Source organism: Triturus cristatus, chromosome 7 (assembly GCF_964204655.1).
Source record: "Triturus cristatus chromosome 7, aTriCri1.1, whole genome shotgun sequence".
Taxonomy (NCBI): domain Eukaryota; kingdom Metazoa; phylum Chordata; class Amphibia; order Caudata; family Salamandridae; genus Triturus; species Triturus cristatus.
In genome coordinates, this window is record NC_140590.1 from 1,170,910,085 (window position 1) to 1,170,936,186 (window position 26,102).

General features: G+C 48.0%; 1 protein-coding gene across 2 annotated transcripts in view; it reads right to left on the minus strand.

The window, feature by feature from the left end:
* Positions 1–26,102, minus strand: part of ITGAL (integrin subunit alpha L) — a 394,734-nt gene that overhangs the window by 116,391 nt on the left and 252,241 nt on the right. For both annotated transcript variants that reach the window (XR_014966715.1, XM_085618461.1), the window contains exons 12-13: positions 13,847–13,995; positions 6,078–6,215 (exon numbers count right to left, since the gene is read on the minus strand). Coding sequence is in view for 1 of the 2 variants with exons in the window: in XM_085618461.1 (XP_085474587.1) it covers positions 6,078–6,215; positions 13,847–13,995 (287 nt within the window). In the remaining variant the exon portion in view is untranslated. The remainder of the gene's footprint in view (positions 1–6,077; positions 6,216–13,846; positions 13,996–26,102) is intronic.

Genomic DNA, 26,102 nt, shown 5'->3' on the forward strand with positions numbered 1-26,102 from the left:
TTCAACGGTCTTTCTTTCAACGGTCATCTTTCTTTGCTGCTCACGGCAGCCTCGGATAAGTGCTTGCTCTTTTTTATTTATTTTATCTGACGCCGTCATTATTGTCTGGGCACATTAGCCCTTATAGCGTTACCAAGCCTATTCTTGTTTGCATTTTCTAAAACTTATCAGTTTACTGTGTGGAGCTGTTCCTCAGGCAGCCTCCTGATTGGTGAGGGAAGCGTGGTGGGCGCGGCTTCAATCTCTCTCCCATCTGCCTTCAGTGCTCCCCCGATGGCGGCTACTGCAGTATAAGGTGGGAAGGGTGTTAGAATGGTATTGCTGAGTGGACTTTGCGACAAGCGAAAACCTCCTCGCCAAAGAACAGTTTGGGTTCCGGAAAGACCACTCAACCAATCACCAACTCCTCAGAGTTGTGGACATCATCAGCCACGGATTCAACATCAACAAGTCTACTGGAGTAGTCTTTCTGGATGTAGCCAAAGCATTCGACCGAGTATGGCATGAGGGACTGCTTTACAAATTTATCAAGCTCATGTTTCCAAGCTACCTGATTAAACTGCTGTCTAGCTACTTCTCAAAACGGACCTTTCACGTGGCGGAACGAGACGAATGCTCAACGCCCCGCCCAATCCTTGCTGGAGTGCCTAAGGGATCAATCCTAGGACCATTCCTCTTCAACATATTCACAAACGACATCCCCACGGACCTAAAGAAGACTGATCTGGCTCTTTACGCCGATGATGCAGCAGTCATCTCCCAATCCTTCAGCGAAAAGGAAGTGGCTAAGAACCTTGAGGCATCACTCCGAATGGTACAGCGACTGGCAGATCACCCTGAACACAAGCAAAACCACAGCAACATTATTCACCAGGAAGCTGAACAGAAAACACCCAGCGATCCTCCTCAATGGGGATGAGATCAAATGGGAAAACAGCAGCTCCTACCTGGGGGTGACTCTGGACTCTAAACTCACATGGAGAAACCACATAGAGCAGACCTGTCAGAAAGCAGCAACAAAACTGTCTGCATTATACCCCCTCCTGAAGACCAAGTCGATGCCCTTGCAGACCAAGGTGCGAGCAATCACCGCAATAATTCGATCAACCATGACGTACGCTTCACCAGTTTGGAGCGGCTGCCGCCCGCAGCATCGGAGAGACCTGCAGAGACTACAGAGCAGGGCCTTACTGATTGCAGCAGGTGCTCCACTCTTCACAAGAACAGCAGACCTCCACAGAGACCTAGGCGTTGAGATGTTGGACGACCATCTCCGCAAACTCAACAGGTAATTCTACAAAGGACTGGATCAAAAAGATAACCCATTGATCAGGAAACTTGCAGACATTTCTACAAACCCATTTGACCGCTACCCGAGGCCCATCGAAGCGCTAACCTTGTGAAACTGAAACAGCAACACAGCATCCAAAAATCACAGCGCTGACCTGAACTCAAAGTGAATGTGGAGTAATGAGGCTATCGCCTCGGTATCCAAAAACTCACCACTGTCAGATGGTATCTGACAGACGAAAACAAGACACACGGATGGATGGTATTGCTCATTTCAGCAGCGTGGCTGCCCGGAGTGTGAAGAATAGCTTCATAGCGGTTGCGCTTGTATGGGTCTCGATTGCTTTTGTTCGATGAGTCATGTCAGGCATTTTGAATCAGCCAAAGCGCTTATTTAAAACTATTTCGGGGACAAGCACTGCGTTAGTGACAGTCCTTCGCGCAGTACGTCCCTAGCAGTAGTTTTTTTTACCCCATGTAATTACTTGGAGCACAGTGCTAGGTTTTTTCAAACTTACTATGGCAGATGACCATGTGTACGGGGGGGCTGGAGGGGCAGTTAGGTACCATTGACCCTGGATTGGCAGACCTGAGAAACCTTGCTGTCCCATATGTCCGTAGATAACGCAATGGCGTTAACCTTACAGAAACTGCAAGGCACCTCCGCCAAGAACCTTAAGAGTTCTAAAGGTGCTATGCCTCAGGCACAACTTTTGGGTGTAGGTGAGGGCCCCAAAGGGGTCCAGGTTCAGTCCAGAGGAAAGTGGGGCTTTTGGGCAGTGCCAATTGTGTGTTATCCACTGAGCTTAGCCATTCTCTCTTAATTTGCTTGGATCTTAAACTCAGAGAGCTGGCCTCCACGGAGGCAGGTCCTGACGCAAAAGGCCAATTATTTGGAGATGCCTTTGTCAAAGATTTGGCAGATTTGGCCAGTCCTTCACAACCTTGTGTAAGGCACAGGCCTCACTTAAAAAGGTGTTCAACCTTAGAGTTTTTAGAGTGGTCAGGCAAGGATGGGGCTGTTCAACGAGCTGTTTTTTCCACCAGGGTTCCAGAAGGAACCAAGGCCCCAGACGTTCCGATTGGAACGACTAGAGGAGTGATACCCCCTTTTTCCCCTCTAAGAACAGATCGGCCAGGGCCGCCTCCAGAGGTGGTGGCAGAGGAAACAATAACACCTCAGGTGAGAACGAGATTTTCTTCCATAGTAAGAATGGGGACAGATCAGCACAATGTCTAAACAAGTGGGAGGAGATTTCCTCAGATGCATGGGTCCTTCAGACAGTACAAGGGTTTCACATAGAATTCTGGTTTACCCCGATACAGCCCTACAGACGGCTGCCCCTTTCCTTTTTTGAGGAGGTGTCCACCCTCAAAGAGTTGGAGATTCACAATATAAAAGCCAAAGGGGCCATAGAAACAGCATTTCTCCTTCCAAGGGAATTTTTGAGTCAAATTTTCATTGTAAACAAGAAGGACTAAGGTGTGTAGCCAGCGATCAATCTGCGAGAAATCAATGATTGGTTAGTATACCGTCACTTCAAATGGAGGGCATCAATCTTCTGAGGGATCCCCTCAGACAACAGAACTGTCTGGTCAGCCTAGACTTGAAACATGCTTATCTGGCGATTCCCATCTATCCACCCATCGAATGTTTGTTGAATTCCTTTGGAGATCGCAAATATGGGAGTTTAAGGTCCTTCCCTTTGGTTTGTCACCCGGCCTGTGGTGCTTTTCGAAGCTCCTCAGGCCAGTGGTAGCCTGACTGCGACCACGGGACTGCAGGTTTATAATTTACTTGGACGACATGATTCTCATGGCCCAGGACAGGGACACACTCATGCATCAAGGCCAGATGGCAGTCCATTTAACTTGGGTTTCGTTATCAACAACTCTAAGTCAGATCTTCTGCCGAAGCACAGGATGGACTGCCTGTAGTTCTTCCAACTTACAAGACATCTTACAAGGACCTGGTGGGAAAATCCATCTATTGGCCAAAGAAGATCTACAAGCTATCGTGAAGGAAAATTTCAATTCTATTAAGGACACGGAGGTGAAGATTATCCTACCCTTTCATTATGAAACCCTCCCGTAAAGGAAGCAGATTACGACCGGCGTCACCATAAGTTTTTTTTCATAAGTACCAGTTCTTATAAGCTTGACTATTCTTAAGTCTTAAGTGTTCCGATTTTATCATAAATGTTCTTTATCTCATCCATATCATATATGGATGGTAGGTTAATTATTTTCTGTTCTTTCAGCTAATGAAGAGAAGCAATGAGGTTCATCAACCCAGTGACTAGATTCTACAGCTACCTCTCGCACACAGAAAGAGAACTAGCAGAGGATAAGTCCCTGATATATACTGTTGTTGACATTATGATTGGTTGAAGAGATACAGTTGTGATCATTATAATTGGTTAAACAGCTCACATGTTATGGTTTTACATTGTTGACATGGGATATGTAGTTTTTTTATTTGCTTCTGGGAGAAACTGAAGAAGTCAAAGCATAATGTCCACCTCTGTGTCCTTAATAGAATTGAAATTTTCCTTCACATTAACTGGGAAATTTTTCAATCTCACCCACCCAAAAGAGTAAAATTTTGTGTCAAACATGGCGATCAAAGCCTCAGCACGAGTCAGTCCTATTTTGATTTTCATGCATCCATCCGCTCACATGAAATCAAAACATGGTCGCTCTACTTTTGTACAAAACGACGAGAGGCACGGGACTCAGTCACTCTACCCAGTAAACCTTTTAATTTTGCCGTGTGTTCAAGACGCTAAGTGGGATGAGACTCCCCAAATCTTTGATTTTCTAATGAACGTTTTACTCAAAACGCAGGGAGCGAGATGCGACTGAGCGATAACCTTCTATGAGTTTTTGACAAATCAGATCAATGTTCCTCATCTTTAAAGCCTACATAGTAACATGGAGCCTTCCACCCAGTTATTCAATTTTTTAATGTTAATCATCCACGCCCGGGGATACACCGAGCAATTGTGATAAACCTATTGTATTAATTGAAGCATTATTCAGTGACTGGTACATGTTTAATCTTCTGGAACCATTGAAGTAATGTGTGTATTTAGAAGAAGTTACATTTATGAGGCGTTTCATAATTCTCTGTACAACTAATCTCATACATTTGATATGTAAAAACATGAGTTAATACACACCACATACATTGTAAAAGAAAGAAACCTTTGTTATGGTTTCAAATGAATTTATCCCTGATGATAACATTAATGTTTTGTTCAATCAATCAATCATTCGGGATTTGTAGAGTGCGACTAATCACTTGTGACGGTATCCAGGCGCTATGATTCTGCTGCAATTATGATTCTGTTGATTACTAGATGTATATCAGTGTTTAAGGATTATAAATTGTATTGCTTTTTCTCTGAAATGTATTGGGGAATTTAAAGGATACTAAAATGAACTGGGAATCATTAATGTGTTTTCATGCATCTGATGAAGAACACCACAATTTAAAATAAACAAGATAAACAGAGAATAACAAATGAAAACTGCCTGCTTTATTTTCATTACGAGTTGATTAAAGATATTTTTGATAAAATTGGATAAACGAAGAATAAAGTAAGAAACCCTAAGGGACATTTATGTAGCGCTATGAGGAGAGAGACAGTCCTGATCCAGGAATATTGCTTTATGGACACTTCAAAGCACGGCCAGTTTCTGTACTAGGCAGGGCTGCTGCAGTCTAATATGGTTAGGAAGAGATTGGTGACTTCACAAAGAGGGCTCTGTCAGATTCAGAACAAGGCGGCTGCCTTTAGGAGACAGGAATCTTGTGTCAGCTTTAGAAAAAGCTAGACTTCTGTTCTGATAAATAACTAAGGGGCATATTATCAAGGACGGCGTTAAAAATTATCGCTGGTTTAGCGGCAGAAAACTGCCGCTAAAGCGGTGATAATGGGCTTGATAATATGCCCTTGTGAATTCCAATAGAAGTCCATGTTCTGGTGTGAACCAGGGCCTCTATGGGAATACTCTAGGGCATATTATCAAGCCCATTATTGCCGCTTTAATTTTCTGCCGCTAAACCGGCGATAATTTTAATGTCGTCTTGATAATATGCCCCTAACATCGGTCTAAGTCTGAGTTGCAGGCTTGCAGATAATACTTTAGGGGGAAATATGAACTCTCCCGTGATACTCTCTTCCTCAGAGCGCTCCTATATCTCTGGAATCATGGTATCACCAGTTTAGGTGTATGGTCCCATGAGACTAGACGTCCCTGAACCCCTTTGTCTCTGTTTATTACACCCCAAAGTGGCTTTTTATCTTGCTAATGAACAAAGAATGCAGATTCATTTAACAAGGCCTTCGAATCATTATTGAATTTGAAAACCTTAAGTAAAGTTATGAAAAATAGTAAAACTTTTTTTCTTCAAAATTTCAAAACATTATGAGAAATTACATGAAAAGTGAAAATTTCACACAAAAAAAGGAATACCTTGTGTAAAGAAAAACAAAAATCATGCTAGATCCTAGGTAGACACTGTTTTGACCAGATATTTTCTGTGTGAACAAGTCTGTCATGGCCAAAACATGGCAGGTACATTGGCCGTGGACCAATTATCTAATATCAAAAAACACACTTTTTAATTCTGTTTACCCAGCAGGGTGATAAAGCATTCATTAAAGATGAAATCACCAAGATAAATTGTGGTGCTTTCTGAAGCTCTTGTGAAATGTAGTCAGTTATGTTGTGCACCAGTGTCTCCTCCCAGTAGAACATCTTGCCCTGGACCCACTCACCTGTGTCAAGGGACAAACGTGGACCCGCCCGCCACGCCGGTCCTCATGGTATAGCGGAGCTGCAATTAGCAGGACGTCTGTCTCCTGGTCACCGTCCAAGTCCACTGCGCACAGCTCAGACCCAAAATAGGATCCAATCTGTGAGAGGAAGCCGGACAAACAAGAGTAGGTTTTTAAATGTTCAGACTTTGCGACTCATACAATGCCCAGTGACACACGATTCCAGCACTCTTCACGCGCTCACCCATTATCACAAGGTGAGCTTTAAGATAGCTCCTGTGAGTAGAGCAGGTCTCCCGCTCCTGCGTGAATACGCTGCATCGCAGGAGACCATTTAAAATTGTAAACCCTTCCCATGACCTGCCAGGGGGCTCCCAATCTCCCCATGGCTTGCCAGGTGGCTCCCAACTGACTATGAGGCAGGTTAGGGATGGATTCTCAGCCAGTGCACAGAATGGTGGGGGAGGAAAAGCCATGCTACCTTGTAAATAAAGCACCCTTTCACGCAGCACTTAGCGTGAAAAGGGTGTGCAATGGGTGTTGTGGCGGGTGTTCCACCGCAACACCCATTGATTTTGACACTGCCTCTTATTCACAAGTGTGGCGTAAATAGGAGGCAGCGTCAAAATTAAGACCAGGGAACGCTTGGTCTTAATAGGGTAAATCGAGGAGAAATGCTTTATTTCACCGCGTTTTTGCTGTTTCTATGTGTGCAGCACACATAGAAACAGCAAAACGCCATGAATGATTGTTTATGTGCAGGAAGGTGTCCTTTCCTGTACATACATAAACAATCACGAAAAAATGACGATTTGCCACTTCTATAGGTGATGCACAATGCAGCACACATGGGAGTTACAAATCACCATTCTGGATTGTTTATGTGCAGGAAGGGACACCTTCCTGCACATAAACAATCATTCCCTCAACCCAGTCACCCTTGCACTATGGTGAAAGGGTTCCTGCGTTCGCGCCAGGCAGTTTAATTTAGCACGAGCGCTAGGGAAAATGCAGGCGTGCGGCGTATCTTTGTAAATATGGCTCATTCCTGCATTTTTGGAATGGCATTTTGTGCTTAACACCATGCTCCGCCATTTCCTTGTAAATATGCCCCAATAATCCTATCTGACAGTATCCCCACGCTTTGACTGTCGAGCCCTTACATGCAGCATTTGTTACTGCCATTAGTAAATAACATGTTTTCTATTGTTGGTGCCATTAGCTTAAGTGCTGCCAAACATTTACTAATGCTGATAAAGAAGAGACCCAGGATGCAGATGTTCATCTGACCCCTTAATAAATGACCTCATCAAATGATGAACACAGAGCAATATGAAGGAGAAAGAAATGAAGATTTCATTTTGAAAAGCAGAACAGAAACACCAATGAGTTGAAGCACATCATATGTTATAAAGTGCTATTATTTTCAAACCACTGTGTTAAAAATGGTTAGCACTGTCTGCAGAGGGCACTACCCTCCATGAATTGCCTCTCTGGCAATAATAGGCCTACGTTGAATGCAAGGGAGCAGAATGACAGATGGGGCAAATAATAACATTTAACACTTTACAGCATGTAGGTAATTAAATCTAATATGTAAATGAGAGGGAAGCAGAAACACTCACATTGACATGTTTCTGCTGTGCTCTCTCGGGTATGTATGACAGATATATAGACACAGGAAAGGTTACTTGTGGCTATAAATCTAAAACATGCTACAGAGCATGGATATTTACTACACATGATCGAACAGCTGTGCAGTAACTTACTACGTGTACAAGAGTACTGTTCTGCCTCTTCAAGGCAACAATGATGGAATACCTATACATTTGGTCCAATAGCCTCTGTTCCTGGCACAGAAAATATATGGAATAAAGTATCCCCTGCATTAGCTCATAAGGATATTGCAAGTCACTGAGGAGTTCCTTGAACATATAAAGGAACAAGTTCGTAGGACGAGTTCCTTTAAAAGGGTATGGAAATCCGAGGTGACTTGCAATATCCTTATCATGTAGGGCAGGAAGTACATTATCCCATAAAACACATGGACATGCCACCACCTTTCCCACAAACCACCTACATTCTTGGGGGCATATCAGCAATGAGGCGATATAAAATTATCGCTGCTTTTGTGTCCATTTTTGGGCGAAAAGCGGCGATAATTTTATCGCCTAATTAGCAAGGTCACGCTATCGTGTGAAACCTTGCATTAGCGCCCAGATTCTTAATGCCCAGCTTTGCATCTCTAATGAGATGCAAAGTGGGCGTTCCTGACCTGACATGACTGGAGAAATGTCGCTAAGTGATATTTCTCCTATCATCAAGCCCCACGCTATGAAGCATAGCGGCAAGAAAAGTAGCGATAACCCCTGTTATCGCTACTTTCCTTAGCCTGCTTCAGGACTGACTTAGCCATGATATCCTATGGAGGGTGGATATCATGGCTAAGTATGTGAGGCCCTATCATCAAGCTAACGCCAAACTTTGTGAGATTATCGCTGGGTTTCCAGCGATAATCTCACGTTTGGCAGTTAGTGCTAGGATTATTATCGCTTTTGAGATAAGCGTTGCTAATAGTACGCTATCTCAGCGATAAAAATCCACGTTAGCCGGCGATAATTATCCTAGCGCTAAGTGTGCTTAGCGATAATTATCGCCGGTTGTTGCTGATGTGCCCCTTAGTGCGTTGCTTTCTCATATGAAAGAGAGAACCTGTTTGCAAATATGAAGAATAAATATAGAATCTGTAGTGCAAAATTAAACACATCAAAAAAGTTTTAAAATATTTATTGCAAAAAGATATTAGAGTCAGTTTAATAAAAGTTAGTTTACCTAAGGAGTGTAAAATATAAACATTTTACCATAGATTTCTCCTTTCGGCTTGAGCAAAAGAAATACAAACAATGTTTTGTTACATTCTTTAAATAGCTGCATTAATTATGCTCTGTGACCCGACATGCCTTGCTCCAGGGCTGCTGGCTCTTGCAGGAGGCATTGTGAAGTCGGAACTCAACTGTAATCAGTCATTACAGTTGAGTTCTGACATCTTTTCTTTATAATCGGCGACTAGGTGCTTCACAAATCACCGACTATAAAGAAATTAGAACCTGATCTTTATACAGTGGTTGCAGAATCCCATGTATTATAAAGCTATAACATCAGGCCTATTTTTGCAGGACCAAACTACAAAAAAAAGTGGAAATCCAGAATCGCATTCACATGCCGAAGACATGCTTACAAAATGGTGGCCCCTGCATTTGAGAAGTTGCAAAGTTCCAAAGTAAATCGTTGACTTTCTATTACACTAACACACATAAGGGGATTTTATAGCCTTCCTCACTGAACTGGTGTAGGAAGGTGGAATCCGACTAATGGTTGCCCCCAACTTTTTGCCTGGTATTTGAGTGGTTTTTGACTAGTCTGGCTGGGATCCGGCTATCCAGGACCCCAGCCTATCTGCTTTCTGCTTAAAACTGATGTGAGTACCCTAGGTACAAACCCAATTGGATGCTGAGGATGCCCTGACAGTCCCTTGTAGATGGTACCCTCGGTACCCAGGGCATGGGTCCCTCAGTAGGCCTACCAGGGCTGCAGCATTTATTGTGCCACCCTGGGACAGCCATACAAACTGACACCACCAGACCACTACTGTAGTCTGGGTAAGGTGGTGCTAGCACCCCTTACAGGGATATAGGTACCCTATATCCCACCCATTACAACACATATACTCTCATAGGTCACCCCTATAGCAGGCCTTGCTAATCCTACAAGGCAGGGTGCTGAGGTATGTGTGAGGGGGGACCCCTTCCTGAGTAGGGCCTCTCTGCAACCTTCGTAAAATCATTGCTGGGTTGTTTGTAGTGTAGCCATACCATATACTCTTAGCCGCATTACAAGTCTATCGCGATAGCGTGATAACTTGAGAATGGCTACACAGAACCATATCGTGTTTGGTGTCAAACATGTAGGAATCCTACCCCCAGTCCAGCCATGGGCATGAGGGCACGATTCCCCCCTGCTAGAGGGGCGATATGGGAAAAGCGGCAGAATTTAGACACCAATTTAAAAGTGCACACGTAGTACAAAATGGCTACTACCCGCCACCCACACGACTCTGGATGGCTGTTGCTGGGGAAAATCCCAGCCTCGCCAGCTGGACAATAGGGCTCCTGTGGCAGAGAGGTGCTAGCAACTCCCCAGACAGGATATGTGGATTGGAACAGGGTGGGTGCACCATATGTTGCCTTTCAGAGTTGCACGTAGGCAACTACAGCGCCTACATTCTGCATACACCGCCTGGAACCGGTTCAGGGGCATCCTGCCCATCGCCCAGGCGGGAAACACACAAAGGGGAGAGGGTGTAGCCACCCTTTCCCGCCTCACCTCTCATTGGTGGACACTACTCTGGACACTCCCCTAATCTTGGGGATAAAGGTGAATAACGTGGCCCCAGAGCCTCAGATTAATCTTGGACTTCACAGACTTGTCCTTCAACGAGCTGCTGCCCAGCTAACTGAAGAAATCTCCCTTGGGGTAAAGAAGTTACCCCCCTGCTTGGCAGGCACCTAAAACACTGCAAGTGACCCGGTTGGAACTTTGCTGCTCCTACGGACTTCGTCGACTCCCAGCAACCTTGAGGTGGGTTTCCTTAGCATCCCAGAGGCCAGTGAGTGTGCACAGCAAGCCTGAGCACCGTGGACCGCGTGGGTGCTGAGATTCCCAATACCCCAGGACACAGGCCACCTCTTGCATTGCACACGACTCTGATTAGTGGGGAAGTTGTGCTTTGGCCCATTTTTGAGCCAACCACCAAGTAGCAATTGTGCGAAAGATCAGTACCCTAGCCCCCTCCGGTGGCCCGTTGGCTCCCTTTTACGCACTCCATTTTGCTGCCTTCCATGGTCCCTTGTCTCTCAACTTGTGGGACCTAGTGGAGGACAATCTCGACATTTAAGAGTTCCCCTGGTTGCTCGAGGCCTGCTCTACAGTCTCTCCAAAGAAGACCTCTCACAGACCTCGTGGGTCTGCACCAGTAGCTGATTTGTTCATCTTGCGTGGGTTGCGGTTGCCAAGGCTTAGTGGATCTAATCCGGACACTAACACCGCAGCGACCCTCATCCAATGTGGCACAGTTGCTCTCCAGAAGCTGGCCTTCCTGGAAGCCTCCCAGAGCCCATGGCTGCAGATCCAAGCTACACCTCCATCCACTTGAAGCACCCAACATTGAAGGGCTCTTTCCTTTGAGCTCCCTGGTCACTGTGCCGTGACCCAGACTCTGTCCCCTCTGCTTTCAGGTTCTTCTCTACAAGATCTACAACTTCAATCTTCACGGCATCATCGACGCTTTTGGCTAGCAGCAGTTTTGTACATTTTCCCATTGAAAATCAGCCCGCGACCCGACATCGAAAACGACCTATGCACCCGGCTTCCCTGGGGCAGGTAACAGTGGTACCTCGGTACTCTTGTGGTAGTGGGCTCCTCAAAAGCTTAACTCTAAGTTTTTAACTTTGAACTCCTGCTAGAAGTGACTTTAATCTGTTTAAATCAAACCGCGACATTCTCCATAGGCATTAATAGAGATCCCGATAGCAGCTATTTCCACTGCACGCGCCTCCCGTGGGTCCCCTTCCTCATAACCTGGGGTGGATTCTTAAGGGGCCAGCGATCCTAAATGCCCTATGCATTGTCTGTAGAATTGTCGTGGTTCTTATACCACTTTTTTAATATATGGTTTGGTCCCCCCCTGGGGCCCTATGGTTCCAGTGCTATTTATTGTATCTATCAATGCTTGTTTGAATTGTAACTTTGCCTCAGCCTCATAAAGAGACTTGTGGGATTCTGTCTAGAATAAATACATATATTTTATATATATATACCTGTGTGGGCTACTCTTTCATTTGGTCATTCAAGAGGTTATCTATGGTAAAACAATAAGCTTAACACTCCTTCAAGACTTAGCCTGAAGGCTGCTCTCCACAGCTACCACTAGGATAGCTTTCTTTAAAGGTTGTCTTAAATCTATCATCAATAAGAGTCGAATTGGACTGGTGCAAGGTGTCCCCTATAACTAGGAGACGGCATATGCCAGGCCAACTTCTCACAACTGGGCTACTACAGCCTTCCCTCTGCAGTGACCCATTCTCTTCTTCTTGCTGTGACCAGTGGGTGCCAGGATCATGAAAGACACCAGTGCTTAATTTGAGCTGGTGGTTTCCGGTGCTCAGGACTTAATCATCAACATCAGTGTTATAGTTTCATGAGCACCAGTTAAGGGCATACTCATTTTTGGTAGGCACGGAAAGATTAAGTGATTTGCCCTGAATCACAGGATGCTGAGCCGATGCTGAGGTTCGAACCTGCAATCCCAGCTCCGAGGTCACTAGCTCTGGCCATTACGCCACATCCTCTCCCACTTCCTTGCATGTGGTTGACTGTTTTAGGCGGCACTACAGGAGAAATGGGCTGGTGCAAGCTGCCTCTTGAGGAGAGCCCCAGCACTTATTTGTTTACAAATTAACCATTGAAAGACACTAAAAGCGGGGCACTGTCATATTCATGTCTGGTTAGTCCTCGGTCACATGAAAAAGGTAGGAAGTGCCTTTGGCTAACCAGATCCTTACTCTATGCAGTGGCGGCCACCACCAATCTAAAGTGGAGGGGCAGCTGGGATGGGACAGGGTTTGGGGAATGCAAATAAATTCATTAAAAAAATGTACCTGCACTAACACTGCCTCGCCGCTCCTACTCCGACGTCCCGGCAGTCCGTGAACCTCAGCACAGGCTCCCCACCCAATCCAGACGCTGCTCTCATGCTTGCATGAGAGAAGTGCTTGGATTGCCGTGAGCAGGCTGGCCTGACGCTCGCTCATTATGAAACAATGGGGTAGCCCAGTATAGTGCAGAAACTGGGGATTAAGTACTTTACGAGAACAGTGGTTCTGCCACTCCTTAACTTGGAACAAAGAATATTCGTCCAATTCTATCTCTCTAAAAAGTTGAGAACAATAAATAAAGGAAAAAATAAATCTTAACATATCCAAACGAAAAACTCATGTATTCTATTTCATGATGTTTATATTAAATGTTTTAGAAAGATTAGTGCAAACAATTAAATACATGTATATCCACACACACAGAACGACTCTTCTACAATGACATTATGGTTTGTGACATAAAGTGAACAAAAACAATATATATATTTACATATCACAACACATTATATACAAAATACATGAACATATACTACAAAAAAAAATTATATATAGACATAGTGTGACAAAGTCACATTAGGGGTAGTGACTGCATTTTAAATGAAGTTCAATGTTGTGACTGCGGGGTAAATTATGTTTCCCTCTGGAGACAGATGGAAGTTGACAGATTCATCTTCAAGGAATTCATACTGCATGGGTCTCTAGAGTTAGGGGATCAATGGCAGGGGTCATGTGTGTAGACAAGGTCATTTTGGTCCTCTTAAGAGAGATGAAGGCTGCATGGTGCTGTGGGAGAGGTAATAGGGTGGCATGCTCCTCTGACAGATAGGTGAAGGTTGCTATGGTTCTCAGAGAAACAGCTGATGCTTGGGAGGTCTTATTCAGGAGGGAAGACGGTTGGCTTGGTCTTCTAGTGGTTTTATTATGGATGTTGCATTTTCCAGTTCAGAGCTGTAAATGCCAGGCTTTCCACCCTGCCCAATGTGTGGATCACAGTGTACAAGTTATTAGATCCTATCAGATTTGCTCTTAAAGTTTTATCTTTCACACCCCACTCACCTGTGTTCCCAAAATGTCCTGTTTTATGGTCCATTCCTGACTGGTTGTGTTCACCGCAAACACAGTCACCTTCCCCTTGTAGTCGTAGCGCGGTGCTCCTGCGGCATACAACACCTCTGTGTGATACCGCATCAGCTTCAGCGAGTACCCTATAGAAAGATGGGAGATCATTTCTGACTGGTTCAAGACCCGAACCGGGCATCACTCAAGCTCATGCCTGTGCAACCAGAAATGTGACTCACCCACGTGCGGAAATCTGAGTATAAATGAGGTTAATGCATCACTGTCTGAGTTAGACTGGCCAGTACAGAAATGAAAACAACTTACATCGCAAATCGATAACATGCAAGCAATATTGCGACCCTCAAAAAAAAAAAATAATTGTAAACCTTTTTTATTTATTTTTTACATGCATTGATAGCAACATTTGCAGTTATTCATCCCTCAATTACATTAAACTGCCAGTATGGTGATCATTGTGCCCCAGAAAAATAAATTGGGAGCAAATTTATTTTTCGGATGATAATATGGCTGGCTATTTTTTCAGACAAAATGATCCTTGCTCATTAATTCACCTACTATGCAAAAAACTGTAAATTATTAAGCATGACAAAGCTATCTCTGATTGTTAATCCTCCTTGCTTAATAATACAAGGCAGAATGTCTCGTACATTAATCTGCAGAGTTATTTATTTGGGCGCATTAATATGAGGTTTTCTTCCTCCCTATTCTACATTTTGGAGTATTAATCAGTGCAACTTAATAAACAATAGTTGGTAGAAAGTGGAATTTCCTCTGTGCTTGGTTGTATGGTCTTGCAAGGTTTGTAATGAATGAAAGAATGAAAGAAAACGTATAGAGCGTGCATATGCCTATAGGCGTTTTAGCTATGGTAAAACAGAGAGGGCATTAGGCTGCGGTCAACGAAAACCTAGTGGAGCTAACTGGAATATCACCTGAACTACGTATTTGAAAACAGCCAAGTTTTAGGGATTTCTGAAAGATGGACAAGGTATTTTTTCAGGTGCATAGGTAGCCCATTCTATAGTTTTGCAGTGGAGAAGATAACACTTCTTCCTCTCCAGGTTGCTTTTTTGATTTTTGGTACCACTAAGTTGAATGAATTGGTAGAATGAAGGGGCATATCATCAAGGACAATATCGCCGCTTTAGCGGCACTTTTTGCCGCTAAAGCGGCGATATTTTTATCGCCCTATCAGCAAGCTGTCGCTAACAGCTGTTAGCGACAGTTTTGACAATAGCGCCTGTTTTTTGCCTCTTTGCATGTCAGCGATATTTATCGCTAATGACATGCAAAGTAGGCGTTCCCCACTAGAATGTAATGAATAATGCCGCTAACACACCATCGCTCTATTATCAATGCGGAGCCATACCCGCGAAGCGATGAATAAAGGTGTGCTATGCACCGTTCATCGCAACTATTTAACGCCTGTAAAATTGTTCACTTAACCACCTTTAACATGGGAGGTGGATTATTATGTTGAGTCCACGCTTGCCTATTAGCAAGCTTTTCAGTATCGCACTCGCATTATCGCAGGATTTCTCCCGCTAATTTCACATCGCATCTTAGCAAAGTGTTGATAATACGCTGCTAGGAGTGCGATGTGATCCAGCGATAGATGGCGATAAAATAAAATGCGCTAAGCGCGTTTTGCGATATTTATCACATTTGCTTGCTATTATGGCCCACAGTGTTCTTGTGGGAGCATACCGCTGGAACCTATTTTTTTTTAGATATTTAGGGCCGCAGTCATGAAGGGCCATGTGCACAATACACAGGGGCATATTATCAACAGATGGCGATGAATATCACAAAGCGCGCATAGCACGTTTCCATTTATCGCCGGCTATCGCTGGATGTTATCGCCCGGTTAGCGCGTTATTAACAACGCTATACTCCGAGGCGATAATTAATCCAGTGATAGCGGCAAAATGCCGGTATATCGCTGGAAATCCAGCGATAACACTGCAGCGATAGGGAATTCCTTGTTGATATGCCATGGTGGACTTAGCCTGATGATCCACCTCCCTTTATATATATAGCTAAGTCAGAAATTTAGCAGATGTTAGCTTCCGGCGATAACCGCGGTTAGCGCGGCTTTTAATATTGCTATGGGTGTCCTGGGCCGGCTTGTTAATACCGCGAAGTACAGTTAGCGATCCTTTTTCATGTTGTTTTGTAAAGGAACGCCTACTTTGCATCTCATTAGCGATGCAAGGCGAGGCGTGGGGAAAACGGCTGCTAACATGCGCTTATGCATGTTAGCGCCGCCTTGTTAATAGGGTGATAATATTATCTCCGCTTTTTTGGCTTTTAAAGCCAAAAAAGCAGAGATATGGCCCTTGATAATATGCCCCACAGTGCTTTAAAGATGATCCGCTTTTTTACTGGTAGCCAGTGTAGTTTGGGTAATGCATGAGATTTGTGTTGAAACTTTGGGATCCCTAACAGAAGGCGGGCAGCCGCATTCTGAATAATTGGCAGGTTGTTGAGCAATCTTTATTGAATATTGACATACATAAAGTTACAATGGTCCATTTTTTTTTTTTTTTGAAACCGTTTATTACAAGTCTAAAAAAAATATACAAATATGGGCCTACAACCTTCCGGCCGGCCGCTAGCAATAAAAGGAGCATACGATATACATTTATAAAACACATGGTGCTGCGGCCGAGCATGCACAGGAGGTAACATCGTTGCGAGCCACACTATCCAGACCCCACTATATGGTTCCATTTTAAACTTAAAGAACAACAAATACAAACAAACCCACAAGGCAATCCTCAATCGGAATAGCAACACGTGCTCCCCTAGAGGGGGGATCCTAGCCATCCATAGGAATCTCAAGAGGGGGGGGAGAGATCAGAACTAGGGCTGGGTACACCCAATGCCCAGGTAACGGGGGAATGAGTTGGCTAAGGGGACGGGGCCGGCGACGGATCGGGCAATAACGGTGGAGCACAGATTCCCCCGCGGTAGGCGTTCCAGGGGCCCCACACTTTCACCCATGTCGCAGGCTTACCTCTCGCCACATACACCACCTTTTCCCGAAACATGCACCAATCCATATGTTCCTTCCAGGCCGAGACAGTCGGGGGCCTCTGGGATCCCCACAGCCGGGCAATATCACGCTTGGCAACCATATACCCCAGAGTCACCCACCACGTCTGCGGCACCGAGTAATCGGTAGGCTCCCACACATTCAACAGGCATCTCCTCGCTTCGGGCAACAGCGCCACATGCGTGACCACTCGCAGCACCTCATGCACACCACGCCAGAACCCCTCCACCTCCGGGCACTCCCACAAGATATGCAGAAAAGTCCCCAGTGCACCACACCCACGCTTACACAAACCGTCCTCAGCATAGCCCATACGCAGGAGCTTTGGCCCCGTCATGTAGACCCTGTGGAGTATCTTGAGCTGGACGAAACGAAGGCGAGCCGGTATGGCCACCTCTTTCGGGGAGGCCACCGCGGAGATCCAGTCCTCGTCGTCCAGCTCCAGCCCGTCGGCTACCCAAGCCTCACGCAGGGCTGTCAACAAGTCTGAGCGGTCGTTGATCAGTTTTTTGTAGATCAGTGAGATCGTGCTGTCAGGGACGTGGCCATCCAGCACTCTATCCTCCAGGGGGGAACACTCCGGGATGGAGGCAACGTCCGGAAAGACGGAGCCCAGCGCATGCCGGACCTGCAAGTACCGAAAGTACTCGCTGCCCTGCAACTGAAATTCCGTCTGCAGCATCTCGAACGTTTTAAATCCTCCCCTCGTCCAGAGATCCCCCACTTTGCTGATGCCTATTAAATCCCACTTCTCAAAGCCCTTCGAGGTCCACAAGGAGCCCAACCGCTCAGATGCGTATAGTGGTGACGCCCGGGTCAAACGGTCCTTCCACCCCATTGCAGCATTGGCCGCGTGCCACACTCGCACCATGACACGCGTGGGGCCCGTTAGGCGAGCGTCGGGCGCGCTAGAGTAGAGCGCTCGATTATGGTCACCACCTGGAAGTAGCATCCTATCCATTTCAAACGCCGGGTTTAAGGCGGGCCCATATAGGCCCTGGTTAATCGCAGCTAGCTGGGAGGCCCAATAATACCGTTTTATATCCGGGAGGGCAATCCCCCCGTCATACCAGGGAAGCGTCAGCTTAGCCAGGGCAATACGTGGCCTCCCGTCCCAGAACAGGCGGCGCTGCAAACTCTCCACTTCGCGGAAGTAGCGCGCTGGGACGAGGTCCATAGTGTTCTGCAACGCGTATAGGAAACGCGGCAACGACATCATTTTAAACAATGCCGCCCGGCCGAGCGGCGAAAGCGGCAAACGCCGCCAGCGCGCGACATCCTCTTTCAGACGCTGGAGGGGGGGAAGCAAGTTCCGATCATACCGAGCCTCCGGGTCCAGAGTAATGAAGACACCCAGGTACCTAAATCCCTGCGGGGCGACCTGGATCGGACAGCCCCGCGGGAGGATAGGAGCCTCCCCAGAGAGAACATACACACACGATTTAGCCCAGTTGATGACCAGACCGGAGTTACGACCGAATGAATGCAGAACATCAACCAGTACTATGAGTGATTTACGTGGGGAAGCTAGGTACAAGAGGATGTCATCGGCGTAGAGGGATACGCGGTCCTCATACTCAGGGGTCCAGCGGAGACCACGGATGGAAGGCTCCCACCGCAGCCACTCCGCCAGGGGCTCCAAGGCAAGTGCAAAGAGGAGCGGCGATAAGGGGCAGCCCTGTCGTGTGCCCCGGCCCAGCTCAAACGGAGCCGATACTCTTCCGTTCACCACCACCTGCGCCAATGGGCCCGAATACAGCAATTTGACCCAACTGATGAACCCTGGGCCAAATCCAAACTTCGCAAGCATCGCCCAGATATATGGCCATTCAAGCGTGTCAAACGCCATGGTGGCGTCTAATGACGCCAAAATGGCCGGCTCCCGTATGAACGGGGCACGTGCGAGCACCCCGTGCAAACGACGCAGATTAAGGGCTGTGTTGCGATGGGGAATAAAGCCAGACTGGTCCTGATGAACCAAATCGCCCACCACGCCGACCATCCGATTGGCCAGTACCTTAGCGAGAATCTTGGGCTCCGCATTCAGTAGCGAAATGGGCCGATAGGATGTAACCCGGTCCCGAGGTCTCCCTTCCTTGTGGATGACCACGATTGTAGCCAGACGCTGGTCCGGCGGGAGGGAGCCCACCGAGTGTGCCGCCAGGAACATAGCCCGGAGGTGGGGTGCCAGCGTATCCGGTCGCAACTTGTACAACTCGATAGGGAGACCATTCGGACCCATGGCCTTGCCGGAAGCGACCGAGCGTATGGCGAGGGCGATCTCGTCGGAGGTGGGAGCGGCGTCCAACGACACCCTGTCCTCCCCGGAAAGGGACGGCAGCGCGATATCACTGAGCAGGGCACGGGAATCCTCTTCCGAGCAGGGAGACACCGGGGAATACACCCCATGGAAATAACCTGCGAAGCAGGAGACAATTTCTTCTGGCTCAGTTACACACACACCATCCGTTTTCTCAATCAGCGGGACCACACGATTCGCTCTCTCTTTTTTGTCCAACCACGCTATAAGTTTACCAGCCTTATCACCCACATCATACAGTCGCCCCTGTTGCTCTCTACTGAGGCCCCTGGCCGCCTCCGTGACGAGGGCCCTGTAGGCCGCTTGCTTGAGTTGGAGGACATGTAATGCAGCATCCGTCACCCCACCTTCTAAATTCCCCTCCAACTCGGCTATTTCAGCCTCCATCCGGGTCACCTCCTCCCGCTCGCACCTCCGGGCGTGGGAAATAAGGGATAGGGCCTCCCCTCGGAGTACGGTCTTGAAGGCCTCCCATAGCGGTATGGCCGAAGGCACAGACCCCACATTCTCATCAAAATATCGCTGAAGGGATTTAATCAATTCAGCGCGAATGGAGGGGTCGCGCAGGTACCAAGGATTGATTGGGACCACCCTACCCTCACCCCTCGGAAAGACATCAAAGTGCAGTAGGAGCGGGGAGTGGTCCGAAATACCCCGTGGCAAATGGCGTACCTCTCCCACCCTCCCAACATAGGCCGCCGGGACAAGGACATAGTCTAGTCGTGAGAGACTACCATGGGCTCCCGAGTGGAAAGTGTACTGCAGCTGCGTGGGGTGTTTTAAACGCCAGCAGTCCACTAATCCAAATGTATCCAAGAGGCCGGGTAGCCACGCCTCTGCCCGGGGGAGGTCCCTAGGGGGGTGACGATCCAAAGATCCAGATACCACCGCATTAAAATCCCCCCCCACAACTAAAATCCCCCCCGGAAGGCCAAGGAGAAGGCGCCCAAGGTCCGCAAAGGTGGTCGACTGCAGCCCCGGCGGGATGTATACTGACACAAAGACAACCACTTTGCCCTCCAGTCTTCCCACCAAGACCGTATAACGTCCCCTATCATCGTGGAGCACCTCATCAATCTCCAACGGGAGCGAGTTCTTCACCATGATGCCCACACCCCGTGAGCCGGACGTGAAGCCCGAGTGAGCCACTAGGCGATAGCCACGCCGATTCATGGCGCAGAAGGAGTTGCCAATGAGGTGTGTCTCCTGCAGAAGGACTACATCGGGCGAGATTCGCTTCAAAAACTGCAGGACCACACCCCGTTTGATCCTGTCCCCCAGTCCATTCACATTCCAGGACAACAACGTTAGTTCCCTACCCCCCATCATATACAGAAGCCATCATTCGTACCCCGGAGAGCACTGTAGAACTAACACAATAATACGTTTGCCTTGTGATAAAAACGAACAACACCCCATCCCTACCCACCCATCCCAACAGAACTCCCCCCTCCCTGCACCCCTGCATGAGCCCAAACAGCCCCCCCAACGTGCAGTGTGCCTGTCGCCCCATATATAGTTAGACTAACTAAACCCCCTAGAGGAGGAGGGAGAACCCCCAATAGACCCAACACAACCTCCATAGGAGGGGAACTTACAAAAACTGACGCAGAATCAAAAGTGGCATCATTTTCGTCCAGAGTGAGGCCCAATATTAGACCCTCAGTCCTGATCCAGCGTGCCGTCTCCCCCCGCCGCCCCCCCCGCCCCCCCCGATCACGATCCCCGGGCAGAGTATCCAGCCAGTCCCCGGCCGCCTCGGGACGATCAAAGAAGTGCGTGCGACCATCCACCTCCACACGCAGCTTGGCCGGGAAAAGCATGGCGTATTTGAGGTTTAGGTCCCGAAGACGGCGTTTGACGCCTAGGAAGCTCAGTCTCTGCTTTTGGACCGCTGGGGTGAAATCAGGATAAAAATTAACCTCCATATTGTCAAGCTTGACCGGTCCATGCAGTCTGGAGGTTTGCAGGATAGCGTCTCTATCCCGAAAATTGAAAATCCGGGCGATGAGAGGTCTCGGAGGGGCTCCGACCATCGGCCTTCCCCCGGGAACCCTGTGGGCCCTCTCCACAGCGAAGAATTTGCTCAGCCCCCGTGGCTGGAGATGGGTAGCAATCAGGTCCTCCACGAAGAGATCCGCCGCCGCCTCCTCGCGTCCCTCGGGCACCCTGATAATGCGGATGTTGTTCCTCCGTGCCCGACTCTCGGAGTCCTCCAGGCGTCGATCCATTAGCGCAGTCGCCTGACCAAGCCGGCGCACTTCTGTTTGCAAGGCCGCCACATCTGTCGTTAGGCCCGATGCGGTGTGGGCCAAAGACTCTACTCGGTCGTTGGTTTTGGAAAGATCGGCCCTCACCAGGCCAACATCCACGAGAACCGAGTCAATCTTCTGCGCCAGTGTATCAAACCGCTGGCCCACCGAGGCCTTCATCTCGGCAATGGCGCCCATAACATCTCGCAGAGTCAAATCTGCGGGCAGGTCTGGGGCATCAGGAGGGCTCTCAGGGGACTTGCGCGGTCCATCGGGAGATCCCTTCTGGAGGGTATAGCGGTCCATACTGTTGGCCTGATGGACGGCGCCACGCCGGGTCGATTTGGTCTTTGCCCGATCTCCATCTTGTTTCGTGGCCATGGCCACCAGTCTCCCAGTCGCACCAGCCACGTCGTGTAGGGCAGGAAAGCAGGCACGGGCTCCGGGGGGGCCCCCTCAGAGCAGCGGGGTGGATCACAGCCTGCAGGCAGGCAGGGTCTCCCAGCAAGGCCACACCACACCAACACCAAGGGCTCCGCGACCCAACCTCGCAGAGACGACAAGGTGGTGCGAAAGCGAAAGCGAAAGCGAAAGTGCGGGGCACGCGAGTCGCCAGGCCCTGCCTGCCGCTGTTGTTCACTTTGTCACTGGATCACCCCACAGCGCAAAACCGGTGTCCGAGGTCCGATTCGAAAGCGGGAAACGGGTGCCACCTCAGCTCAGGTTCACCAACATAGTCCCCTCATCCAGGGCAGGATAATTTCAGGATAATCGTAGGAGGTTGCGGAGGTCCTCGGGAGCCTCGCACCTACGCGGCCATCTTGGTTGCGCGCTAGGCTCCTCCACCAATGGTCCATTTTTGATAGGACTAGGGCAACCACCACTGGTTTTTGGAGATCGAAAGGAATTAAGGGGAATTTTTGTCTTGTAGTATTTTCAAGGTATAGAAACATGACGATTAACATGGTTGATTTGGTCCGAAAATGTCAGCTTGTCATCAAAAATTACTCCAAGGTTTTATACCTTTTTGGAGGGGTCTGATCTTCCTGCTGTGAATATGATGGGTATGAACTAATTGTTAGTTTTATAAGAAGGGTCTCAATATTTTTAGAATTGTAGAAAAGAAAATACTGTTTGCAGGTGCAAAGGATAGGCAGGGGAACAGAGGGCTACTGCAGCAGGACGCCATCTCCAAACCAGGAGGGGACATTCAACATCATGAGAGCCATCAAAATAGTTTTTGATGCCGCGCTCCACATCCCCAGATGAGCAGGCAGTGACAGACCCCATGCACAAAAGACATTTTGAGTATGTAAACTAGCACTCCTAAAGATTATTTAATGTTCATCGGAACCTATATGTATGTCTGCTCCCACTGTACTTGTAAACGATTGAGGAATTACCAGCAACCTCATATTGTTTGAGTTTAAGATTTCTCGAGAGAAGCGGCATTGGAATTGTGACAACATTATTCAGGATAGTCTTGAGGTATAGTTCTAAAAACCACTGTAATGGCTCGAAGCTCAGCTTGGGGAGCAATATGAAGAATTGGTGTAGTATACCAGGTTCAAGGCGCCCCACCACTTTTTTCTAATGGAGACTTCAAGCCACATATTCTTCACCTTTTGAATATTCCCAAGGTGTCAGACTGGATCCAAAAACTTTTCAGCAGTAGCCCTACGTGTCCATATGCGGTGCACTGATGGCGTTCTTCTCTGGAAATGACGTGCAGAACCCAACTAGGTACCACTCACTTGCGATGACATGACTTCCTTTATTTCCACGTCACCAAAGATGGATCATTAATGACAGGTTGTAAGCACTGTAAGGAGTGTCGCAAACAAATGTCTAAGACAGATCCTCATCAGATTTGCCTGTGGTCGAGTCACGACTGTAAGGCCTGCAGTGACTGCGCATCCATGAACCTGAAGGCCATATGAATTCATGAGGTGAAACTCTACATCGCCAAGCACTGGAAGACTCTGAGACAAGACAGTTCCAAGTCAAAAATTCGGTCTTTGTCCTGTTCAAGACCAAGAGGTCGCAGGAGTCATTTCAGAGGTCTGTCTTCATCTTGATGAAAGTCTTCGGGTAAGTCAATGAAAAACACAAAAAATCTAAGTTGGACTTTGCCCCTTCCTGCCACTTACACTCCCCTGAGAACGCATGGGCCGTACATCTCAATCTCACTCCCAAAGCCGTTCAGCTTCGGAGCTGATCCTGCAACTTGTTCCGGCACAACTTGAGTTTCTGGGGCCGTCTGCTACTCCTAAACAGATCAAAGAGTTCTGTGAGGCCATGCTCCGACTCTTTGGATCACTGCCGACTCCCTTTAGTGTGCCTATGAGCCCCACAGGACGAAGAGGTTCTTCATCTGGATTACAGCCACCAGGTTTGCCCTCTGCACCAGCTGAACACTCCAAAACCCTATAGGGCCAACTCCAGTCTCGACTACGCCTCTGGTGCCATGGTCGATGCCAGTTCTCCATACTTCAACACTAAAGCATGAGGATGAGGCCCCAATGGTCCTGTATGCCACTGAGTCGGCACTGGTTTGACCTCAGCCGATGACAAGCTCAGCCACCATAGGGGCCCCAGGTCCTCTGCTATATCTGCCTCCACTAAGACAAATGCACACCCTGCCTTCCCTGTTCGGCATGGATTCTGACAATGATTATGATGGAGGTGATGAGATTGGCCAACATTATGAATGGAATTGGAATGAAGACCTGCAGGAGGCTAGAGGGTTGGGTACCACCCCTGTGTTTGGGCTCCTCTAACCCCTGCTCCTACCATCACAGAAAGTACTTCTGATGCCATGGTTATATGTAGAGCGGCTGAAGTCCTTGACCTCCAGCTCTCCCAACCTTTGAGGTCATGATCAATGTTCTTACTGAAGTCCTTTAGCTGAGGCAAACATCCACTGAGCCCCTCTTGCCTTTTAATAAGACCTTTATGAATACTTTGTGGGGGGCATGGGCTAAACCTTGCTCTTGACCCTGGTCAACCACCAGATTGTGCAAAGCTACAGCCTGACCCCAGGCGACCATGCGCTTTTATCTCAGCACCTCTCTCCTGAAAGCTTGGTGGTACAGGTGTCCGCAAGTAAGAATAATCCCAACACATTCCCGACTACTACCCCATTTGTGAGTCAAAAAGGGTGGAGACGTTTGGGAAAAGAATCTTCTCGTCCACCAGTTTGGCTTTTCGATCAATAAATACCAGCTGCCTGCTGGGGTGCTATTCCAAAGCCATTTGGAACTTGGTGGCTCTGGTCCTCCCAGGGGTCCGTAAAGAACTTCAATCTTTCCTCACCCAGGCCCTGCAGGACAGTTGTGAGGCAGCCAAGTTCACAATTCACTGTGGCTGGACACCACCAATAACATTAGGTGAGCCATTGGCACTAGTGCCGCCATTCGCCACCACGCTTGGCTGCGGTCCACCGTTTTTTCAGGCCGTGTCCAGTTGCCCCTCATGGACATGCTGTCTGACTGGAATCGCTTATTTGGGGACAAGGCAGACTCCACTCTTGAGCAGTTCAAGGAGAGCACACTCCCTGGGCTTGTCTGCCCCACCTCGGTGACTGCATCAGACCTACAGCTCCCCTCGCAGCTTCGGCAGAGGTGCCCCATACCGCCAACCAATGCAATCTCCACAACGGGCCTGGCAGTTTAAGGGTTAAGACAGTGGTGCTCACCACCCTGTGGTCAAGGTCAATGGGCCGCCCAGTCCATTACCCTCTCCCAACAGCCCCACCTGCCGAACCCCTTTAGCGTGCCCTTAGCGGAGCACAGCCACACAGTGAGAGGCATGATCTGATGATCCATGCCAGATTCACAGGCCATTTCATCAGACAGTTGGGGTTTTGCAAATTGCTTGGAAGTGTTAATCCTTACCTTTCCTTTCCACGCTGCCACACCTTCTGCTGCCCCCCCATCCCCTCAGCAACTGACGGAGGACCATCTTTCTGTTTTGTGGCAGGAAGTGGAAGCCCTTTAAGCAAAGGGGCTATGAGAGGGTGCCTGCACCAGAATTAGAACGTAGTTGTTATTTCCGCTGCTTTCTGGTGGAGGCCTTCCTCCTATTTTAGACCTGTGCCCTCTAAATACTTTGCTCTGGAAGGATAAATGCAAAATGCTCACACTGGCCTAGGTCATGTCTTTCCTTAACCCTGGAGACTTGATGGTGACGTGTGACCTGCAGGACACCTATTTCCATATACCTGTCCTGCAGGCCCATTAATACTCCCTGCAATTCGTGGTGGAACTGGAGTATTTTTGGTTTGTTGGGCTCCCCTTTGGTCTCACCAGTGACCCTTGGAAGTTCAAGAAAGAGATGGAGGTAGTGGCAGCACACCTTCGGAGGCAGGGGTGCCAGTCTTCACCTACCTCAAAGACTGGCTGCTGAAGCCACTCTCGCCAATGATCCTGATCTTTCAGCCTCAGTCCTGGATTTCAGTGAGGTCAACTCTAAGGCTGATGGGGATGATGGCCTTCTGCATCCTGCTGGTCAAGCACGCCAGGTGGTACATACAGGCACTGAAGTGGGACCTGAAGTCTCAGTGGACCCAACATGAAGGGTACCTCTCAGACCACATTCAAA